The 10,002-nt window shown below is 37.3% G+C and overlaps 1 protein-coding gene across 1 annotated transcript; it reads right to left on the reverse strand.

Moving 5' to 3' along the window:
• Positions 1-1,880: 1,880 nt before the first annotated feature.
• SLC7A13 (solute carrier family 7 member 13) lies at positions 1,881-8,959 on the reverse strand. Its single transcript, XM_069006013.1, has 4 exons — positions 8,147-8,959; positions 5,567-5,698; positions 3,547-3,911; positions 1,881-2,808 (listed from the first exon to the last, which is right to left on the reverse strand). The coding sequence occupies exons 1-4, from the start codon at positions 8,868-8,870 to the stop codon at positions 2,563-2,565; spliced, it is 1,467 nt and encodes a 488-aa protein (XP_068862114.1). The 5' UTR covers positions 8,871-8,959; the 3' UTR covers positions 1,881-2,562.
• Between the last annotated feature and the right edge of the window lie 1,043 nt (positions 8,960-10,002).

Raw genomic sequence — 10,002 nt, forward strand, 5'->3', positions numbered from 1 at the left:
TCATGAGGAACACCATAGCAAAGTCTGTAAGAAGTCAACAGTGTCTATCAAGAACAGCATTTGAGAAGACAGTGATAAACAAAATGCAAGATCACATGTTGAAATGGGAAGAAAATTATAGTGAATTATTTGGCACCATCCATTCTATCCAATAAATGAGGTAAGGGTATATAGAAAGAACACTCTGATCTGATAAAGCAAGGCCATTGAAAGGTGCCTTTGCAGAGGGGCTTAAGCTTGCATGGATATTTTTAATTCTGACCTATTCTAAATCATCTCATCTTGTACATGCCAGCTTATGTGCCATTTCCTAGATTTTTGTTAAAATAAAAACTATCTACTTCACATTCCAGAAAGATATATAAATGCAATTTATTTCATATTACATTTCACTGGGACTTTTGAGTTCCCTGACTTGTTGAAACTGCTAAATCTCTATATTTGAAGTCTGTATCCTTAACAAATACATGCTCCAATTACCCAAACATACCCTGACATATATAATCAGTAGGTACCCAGCTCATTACGGAATTAAACAGAGAGTTGACACACTGACAAGAAATTACATGGAAATAACACACCCAATTGAGCAACTTCGCCCTGATGCTTGCTTTTCCTAATCATCTGGCCTACAACACAGTATTATTGTTATATACACTTTTTTTCCTTATGACTTCCACTTTTCTTTTACATATTAAAATATAGGTTTAAATAAATTACTTGCTCAAGCTCAGTTGAAAATCTGTGGCACTGCCATGCCTGCATGTACAAATCACTGATGGATGCTTTGGTCACAGTAAAATCCTTTCTTCCTTTTACAACTCAGTTCTTAAAATACTACTCCTCTACAATGTTGATGAGTTTTGTGATTTTTAAATTTAAATACCAAGAAAAATGTTTTTCCAATAGCACTATGAAGTGAAATTAAACATTGATTCCTTTCTTGCTTTCAGCTGGATCCAGTCTCCAGCTCAGCTGTAATCACTGCACTCCTCCCTTGTATGAACTTTTCTTCATACAGCATTTTAAAAGGTATAAATTTTTCTTCAAATTTTCATTCTGTATGCATTATCACCTTGAGAAAAGCCACTTTCTTCATGTATTTGTTTTCATCTCGGGGCTCATTCCAGTGCAAAGTCAAATCCTTTTAAACCTTCAGTTGATTCCCAGCTTTACTGATGGGCACCCTAGACTTCGGGTAGCTATGAATAATTCTTCCTCTATCATTCTGATCTCTAAAATGTTTATATATCATTGAATCGAATATTGTAGAAAGATTTTTTTCATTCAACTGTGTTATAATATAATGCCCTGTAAGACAGTTTCACCAATATAACATCCATCAAACCAGAGATCACAGGGGAAGAGCCATGTTAGGCTGGGGCCATCTACTGGTTGTGTTGCTGTTTCACTTTATATTTGTAATTCCATTGTAATTATAAAAAAAAGCAGCATATCTTAATAGATTAATCACCTACATACATGATGTTTCTTATGTACTGGTAATTTGTTTTTAAGATTAAATATTCCGTGAATTTAATATGGCACAAACATCAGAAGAAAAAAAATTAATTTATCTTGCTTTCATAAACAAAATAAAAATGGATGGAAGGAGGCCTGAAAAAGCTCTTACTTCTCAATAACACAAAAAAGAAATCAAGGAATAAAGTAATATTAATGCTAAGATGTAAACAATTTAGTAAAGGAATCCACATATCTTTAGTTTTTATTTCTGTAATGAAAGAGATAAATAATTCTTATTGCCTTACTTGATGCTTTGTAAGATTTCACCTTGAATTTGTATGTGTTGTTCTAAAATAGCTGAGATGTGCCATATACAGTTTTCTTAAGATTTAAAAATATCTCAGTCACCTTCATGATATTCTTCAAAGGTTTTTATTAAAAATAAATTCATGCCAAAAAAAAGTAGGATATGGAAAGAAATATAAAGCCTTTAAAACCAGAAGTTCTAATCAATGAGCTACTGCAAACTAAGAATAATCCAGACAATTTAGTTATAAGTCCAAAAGTGCATTTATATAATGATGCTATTAAGTGTGTATTTATTCACTTATTGTAGGATAATATTGATAACTATTTGTGCTGTGATTGAGTCATTTCTATTATTACAAGACTATACACAACTTTTAACTGTGTTCTCAGGAGCAAGAGAGAACATTTTACAGATTTTGCAAGTTTAAGAGAGATCTTTTGCACCTATTAAATTAGTACATGTATACATTTATGTATTTATACAAACAGACACAAAACCACATACATATTAACTTATGCTAATGCCATGGTTTAGTTGATGAGGAGGTGCTAAGTCATAGGTTGGACTTGATGGTATCAAAGGTCTTTTCCAAGCTAGTTCATTCTGTGATTCTGTGTCTATACATACATACATGTGCAAGTTTGCAATATATGTGTATACACCTATATATGCATATGCATGCATGCACACCTATATATAACATCAACAGCTAAGTTGTACTGTTTACAGTCTCAGTTAAACAAAATCTGCTGTTGGCTCTTAGTTGTACTGGGATTAAATATCTGCCATTACTCACATTTGCCCTTAGCAGATTCATCAGCAGGACAGACTTCTAACAGGAGCTGTAAGTGGCAAGTAATTTTATCAAGAAATGCAAAATGCAATTTAAAATGTATAAAAGGCAGATAAACAATAACACTTCCCAGCATAAACAGGAAAGCGTAAACATATTGCAGGTTTGGAGACCAGACTATGGGAGCTAGAACTAGGAAGAAAGACATTGCCACCATCACAAATGGAACAGGTAAAAACACCTGTAAGAGAAAGAAAAAAAGTGGTTTAGGAAATAAATGAACCAACTGTGATTTTATGCCTCATTCATAAGAGTAACAATGTGTTCTTTTCCCCAGTAGAATACCATTTTTCATGCTGCTATAAATTCACCCAGGACAAGAGTCATCTGACTCAAATTGCCTACAAGAGAGGAATCTTTCTAAAATATTTGTTTAGGCTCCTTCTATTGTCAAGAGGGAGAGATAGGCAGTACTGGAAATCCATTTGTTCACATATAATATTGTGGATTCCTATAGGACACTCAGGGCTGGGTGCCTAGAAGCCTTCACAACAAGCATATACTTCTAACCCAGCTTTCTGACTGCTAGAGTAAGACGAAATTCAACCTATCCTTAATGCCCCTGATTGTGTCAGGAAAAGTGAGAGCAGATCAAAGCTTAATTAACTGTGAATGACAATGGGTCCTATACTGTTCTTGTTCCTGCTCCACACTGGTATGGTACCACCTTGTTTGCAAGTCTCCCGCATTCTGCAAAGAACCATCTCCTGGTTTGAACTGCAAGTTCTCTGGTGCAGAGACCATCTGTTTGTTTCTCTTCTTTTTATAGTGAAACAAAATTTTCAAATAAGGGTCTAAGCATTATTATTTGTATTTTTGTGACTATCCCCTTTTAATCTGCACTTCTTCTGTACCTTTTGCATGCTACCCATGACTCAAAAAAATCTATAAAAATATTTTGTAACTTAGACCCATTTACTTTGTATGGTCGATGTAGATGAGGTTCCCGGTATCGAAGTACAATCAGGCTTGCACAAGTCAATCCAATCATAAGCCAGGCAGAAAATCCAAAGTAATTTGTTAATGTAATAAGGTCAGAGGGGATGATAAAAATGGATGCAATGGTGGTTGAAAAAATCATGGCTGGTGCTGGAGTACAGGAGTGGACATTAAGCATGGATATTAAAACAGGTAAATGTCCTGACTGACTTCCAGCATAACTTAATCGACCAAGTGTGAACATGCTGCTGTTGAGGGCACCAAATATTGAGACAGCAACAGAGAGAGGAATGATCCAGGCAACAGAGGGGATCACTCGATCAGCCCAAGTGACTGCCACAGCAACTGCAAGAAAGCAAAGAATTAGTGTACTGCAAGTACCATGTTCTGAATAAGCAACAGACTCAACAGGAACAAAACTTAAAATACAAGAAACACCTATTATTTACCAGCAATGCCTGCTTTTTTGTTGCAGTAGTCAAACACAAATCCAATCCTAAGGGTATTTAATTCAGGAACTAAGCATTTCCTGGGAGGATAACAGCAAGAAGGAGTGCTGCCTGCCAGAGCAAGTCAGGGAAACCTGCTGGGGCCAATACCACAGTCATGGACTTCCCAGCAGGAGTGAGCTGCATCTCACATCCCGCATCACAAACACACACATGAGGAAGGAAAGACAATTAACTCCTTGGTCCCTGGCGTGACCACAGTGGTGACACGATCTGTTGTTACAAGAAACTGCCAACAGGAGCACATCTACGTTCAGAGATGGGTCAACAATTGTGCTATTAATGAGATTTTGCTTTGGGTTGAACTGGGAAATGTGAAAGATTGTTTCTGAACAAGAGATATTCAATACTGCTTGGATATTAGCTATAGCTGATATTCTTACGAGGACACTATTTAGTGGGTCTATAACCAAATGCCATGAGGAACACACATCTTGCAGCACAGGAATTTATTAGAGATGGGGAAAACAGTGCCCCCCTCCTCAAAAAAAAAAAAAAAAAAAAAAAAAAAAAAAAAATTAGTGAAGGAACATGAACAAGCAATGTTTAAAAGAGTGCTATAATTTTAGGGCTATCTTCCCAACTGGATAAACACAGTTCCCCTGCTATGCATGGAGCTGGTCATGCCAGCTGGCAGCTGCTATTCATGGATAGTCTGGTATTTGCTGTCTCCTTCATTGTAGCATGCAAATGATCCATCTCTCCCAGCAGATGGCCTGACACTGGCTGAGCGATAATATGAGGTTACTGAGTGACAGCTCCACTGTTCCCATTTATATTAGTGAGCTTTTTCCATAGGAAAAAAAATAATTGATCCATCCAAATGAGGTATGGTTTTTGTCACACCTGTAGGCAAGGTCTGGCAGCTCAGTCTCATTACAATGGGATTTAAAATGTGCTGCTTGGACAATCAAGGAGAAATACAGTTCCCCTTGGAGCTTTCATGGGCAGCTTATTGGTACAGGATCTGAGACAGACTTTACATACACTGGCCTTTTGTATAGGCTCTTCTAAGGAATCACAGTATTTATCATGAATAATACACACCCAAAATGGCTACATTTTTGTGTCCATAGTCTTCTCTATACTCCTGAACATGTTAGACTTGTCCACCTCCTAAAGAGTAATGGCTTTAGCCTGAGACTCCATGAGGTAGGGAAAGAAGGAGGAGTGAAAATTTAAACTACAGGAAAACAAAGGTCATCTCTGTACTTGGGACCTGACATTCACCTTATTTTCCAGGTTTTTGTACACTTCTGATTTCTTTTTACAGACAGTGTAGGGAAAAGCCAACAATTTCAACAATCTGCCAGCATTCAGTCCAACTTGTGTCATAGAGTAAAATTAAGGAAGAATTCTCTGTTAAAAAAAAAAATGAACCCAAATTTCTGGACTGTGAAGTTATGTGAGCAGAAGTAACCCAGGACACTGACATCAGATGGATATGCTAATGTCCACTCCTTTTTAATTAAAAAAATATTAAATACATACCTGAGGAGACAATTTCCTTAGGTGTGAGGACAGTCAGATATGAGATGTTCACCAGTAAATAAAAAACAATTACTGCAGGAACAGCAGTCATCACAGTTAAGGGGATATTTCTGCCGGGGCTTTTCATCTCCTCTGAAAAATACAATTTAAAACAAATGAAGCAAACAATGTAGCTTCTGCAAGGGTTTTTCAGGGGTGAAGCTGTGCAGAGTTTGATAAGACTGATACCAAAGTCCTGTCCCAATCCCTAATCATGGCTGCTAAATTCTCTGCTCGTGAAGCCCTACAGTGGTTCTCAAATAGGTTAATATCAGAAAGCTTAAAAAAATTCTTTTTATTTATCTATTTTTTAACTCTTTGGAAGGAGGGCTGGATGAACAGCTGATTGATTAAAAAAGATTACAAGAGGAGTGATAATTTCCCTTTGATTTGATTAAGCACATATCTGACTTACATGAGAAAACTGATTTGGTAGGAAATTTGCAAGTAGCTTTACTTGAAAATCAGTAGCTTAAAAATGAAACTCCAAAGTCACATTATGTATTCTTACATCACTTCATGAGTCCTGATCTGGAACTTACTGAGCATATTTGCCTATTCCTACTCAAAACCTTTCTCTTTGCTATTATATCAAAAAATACAGAAAAAGTAACAGAAAAGACTGAAGGTATAGACATAAGAGCAATAATGCAGTGGCTTTAAAAGGGGGCCATTTCCAGATGGATTCTGATGATTATTACTGTCTTTTCCAGTGCAAAGATGGTGGAGGAAAACTGTTTAGTGCTAAGCCTGATAGCTTAGAATTACTCTTACCAAACAAGAAAAAAAAAACAAATTTTGCAGGTGAACAACTCAGGCACTGGCACACACTCCTGAGCATGTCATAGTCCCAGCAAAAGATGGAGCTGGTTTCCAGAACCCTAATCTCAATCACCCTCATCTCAATCAAAAAGGTTCTTTTTCATCTCTTTCACTCCTTCGTCTTGTTCCCTCTCCAGTTCCCACTTCCCTCAGCATTTACAGACAATTTCCTGAGTATTACCAGCAAATAACTAACAAGAGAGAATAAGTGAAAAGTCAAATGTACAGCTTATTTAAACTCTTTTTAGGAGGCAGAAATCCCTTTTCTCATTCACATTTGATTTCTGTCTTCTGCTCAGGACATCAGCCTTGAGCCATGATCCCTGTGCTGGTTGTGGTGCACAGAGACAGGACTGAAGGACCACAACACTGGAATTCAGATACTATCAGAAAATTTGGGATTTATTTCAAATGTAAGAAATATACTTAGTAATTTTGAGCTCAGAAGAGGATAATCACCAAATTTGCCAATTTAAATTTATCTTTCCATTCATTTTGTTCCTTGTTGCAGTCTTGCCATCCAGCTGGCACCTGATCTATCAGCTGAAGCTCACAGAAATGAAGTAATTGTTGAAGAATTGGAAACTCAGTTCTGTTCAGAACTATTGCATAGGTTACATCTGTCTAAACAGCTGTGCTGCCCAGTGTATGGCATTTATTAGTACTGCTAACTGATCAGAAAATAAATCAGTATTTTACCATAAGTCTTGTACTTTTCCAGGCTTAAAAAGCAAAGAGCTCGCCTTTGAGGAAAACCATACTTTCTTGATTTATATTACTTTTTTTTTAAATTACAGCCTATTTTTAAAGCTGGAGTACCTGAATTATAAAGATAATAGTCAGTTTTTTAAACATTAACCAAATTTTCACACTGTCCTCACCACTGAACTTTGTGTTATGCATTTAACACATTCAGTTTATTTAATATTTTACATGATCGAGGTCAATGGATGCAAATGGTTAAAAATATAACAGCAATATCCATTTGCTTACAATGTAATTCGATTAATCTGATGATACTATAAAACACCAATAATTTAACTAACATCATGAACACCATCTCTGTAGCTTTCATGAAAAAATGCTCATGTATTACTGCCACGTCATCAGATACAGAATAGGGTGAGTAAATAGATATGCAAAAACCTTTTGAATGTTAGAGTACAAGTTCTATGAAAAATTTTATATGACCTTCCTTGGATCTCTCTTCACCTTTTGTTAGACTTCAAAAGTCTGCTTTCCCAAGAAAATACATCCCATAAAATTACTACATTCTAAGAAAATTCAAAATTAATTTGTCCATGTACAAACCAGCTGCATAACCTCAGATTAAGGCACAGATATTTAAATAGAAATTATCTATGCACACATAGTTTGGCATGGATAACTCAGTACTTTCCTAAAAATACAGTGAATGGACACTGAGAAAGACAAAATGCAAATTTTTAAGGTGTGAAAAATTCTTTTTATGCATATTTTAAATTAACTATTTTGATTCTTTTGAACGCCCCTGGAAATGTCAGCTTGATTCTGCACAAAAAGCAGGAATCTTCCCTAGAGAGGAACAACGCCTCTTGTACCAGCCCCAACAAACACAAGACCCATGTAAAACGTGAAGGACCCTGTGGTCTTGAAGCAGAGACAAGTTCTCCCAAAACAAGCTGAGGAACACAAGAATGAGAGCAGCAGAACTAAACCTAAAGAAGAGGAGCAGAATACCTGCCATGTAATTGAGGGACCACCAGCCGCCGTATGCGTACAGTCCCTGGAAGAAGGCTTCGGCAACCTGTGAGGCGTTGGGGATCTCTGAGCCAAACATGTCCTCAAACCTGGCCAGACTCTCCTTTTGCCTGGCAACAAGGAAAACTATGCCACCAACAGCAATCACGGACAAGGCCATCATCTTCAGCAGAGTGAAAACTGTCTGCACCCACGCAGCCATTTTGACACTGAGGCCATTCAAAATCCCCAGGGACCAGAGAACGGCCAAGGCCAAGCATTTCTTCAGCACATCTGGTGCGGGGCAAATGCCATAGAAGGGCTGAGTGGCGTATTCAGCAAACAGCAAGGCTCGAGCAGCATTTGATGCTGGCTTGGTAAACGTTGATGTCCAGATAAACATGAAGGCGGGTAGGGATCCAAGGCCTCTTTTAATATGGCTGTATTCTCCTCCGGAGAAGGGCAGAGCGGTTCCCAGCTCCGCATAGCAGAGGGCACCCATCAGAGAAACCAGCCCAGATGCAGTCCAGATCGTTAGTGCAACGCCAACATTGAGTAAGGAATGTTTTAACACCCCTGTGGGAGACACGAAGATCCCTGCTCCAACAATTGATCCTACAATAAAACTTACCCCGTCAAAATAACCTATATTTCTTTTGAGTTGCATCTTGGCTTTTTCTTTTCTTTGCACATCTTTAGTGTCATTGTTTTCTCCTTTTTCCATTTTTTCTGGTTTTTTTTTTTTCACAGCAGATTTCACTTTGTTGTTAGCAGTCTGTCATGGCCCTACTTTCTAGTGAAATGTTATGGGAAGCTTGGCTTAATCATTCAGAAAAGAGAGCATACTTTGGGTTTTGATGTCTCCTGTGTGAAGATGATTAACCAAATACTTCAAGAAACACTGGCAAATCATGTACTTGTTGGTTTAATATGTACTTCAGAAATTATTAAGGTCTGCAGGTATTTTTAAAGAAAACAGCATAAAAAATAATGCATACCAAATGCTCATTTCTCAGATGATTTTCATCAAGAGATTTCAATTTGTTTTATGTACATCTTCAGAGACAACCACAAGAGGTGAGTAAAGGTGACTTCTACATCAACCCTAGGGAAAGAGGAAGGATATGGCAGCATGAGGAAAGAAATCAACCTTCCTTATATTATTGACAGTGACATGGACATTAGATGAACAGTGTGGCCACTATTTTTCCACTGCCCATATATAAAATGGACAGTGAAAATCACTAATCACCAGTATGTTTTGCCAAAACCTCATCAGTCACTGGGTATACTGGACCTTGTTTATACTTCACTCATTAAACACAACCCTAGAAAGAAAATTACCAGTTTTATTCCAGTTTTTTCCTGAACACTCATTGTTAGAATAGTACTCAAGCACATCCTAAGATGGTATTAATCTTCAGAAATTGCTGTGAGGGAAAGAAGCTGTATCATAATTTTCATTGTCTGCACAGGGGCTGTGGAACAGAAAGATGAAGGATGGAAGCTCCCAACAGTGTGGCATGTGTCTTTTATGGTGTGGCCACTGATTTTTCTACATATTTATCAATCTGTGATATATTTTGTGTTAGGAGCTTCTCTTCAATCAGATGTGGAGACATCATAAACCCATGACTTTTGTACAAAAGAAATGCATTTATTATTTTTAAAAGATGTAGAGAAAAATGGGCAGAAAGAAGAAAACTAACTGAAAAGAAGCTCAGCATGGACCCTAAGGGTTGTGTAAGTGCCCAAACCCATAACTGCAAAGTTCTTACTTTTTGTCAGTCAAGTTGCAGAACCAGTTTTGTCCTGCAGGTCAAAGCTCAGCAGTACAGTGAACAAAATTCACGCTT

Source organism: Aphelocoma coerulescens, chromosome 2 (genome assembly GCF_041296385.1).
Source record: "Aphelocoma coerulescens isolate FSJ_1873_10779 chromosome 2, UR_Acoe_1.0, whole genome shotgun sequence".
In the NCBI taxonomy this organism is placed as follows: domain Eukaryota; kingdom Metazoa; phylum Chordata; class Aves; order Passeriformes; family Corvidae; genus Aphelocoma; species Aphelocoma coerulescens.

Bases quoted from the DNA above. Each gene is read 5' to 3' on its own strand.
- SLC7A13 (XM_069006013.1), bottom strand. From the start codon at position 8,870: ATGGAAAAAGGAGAAAACAATGACACTAAAGATGTGCAAAGAAAAGAA. The intron at 5,699-8,146 runs GTATTCTGCTCC...TGTATTTTTCAG, and splicing joins GTCCCTCAATTACATGGCAG to AGGAGATGAAAAGCCCCGGC. The intron at 2,809-3,546 runs GTAAATGGGTCT...TTTCTCTTACAG, and splicing joins ATCTACATCGACCATACAAA to GTGTTTTTACCTGTTCCATT.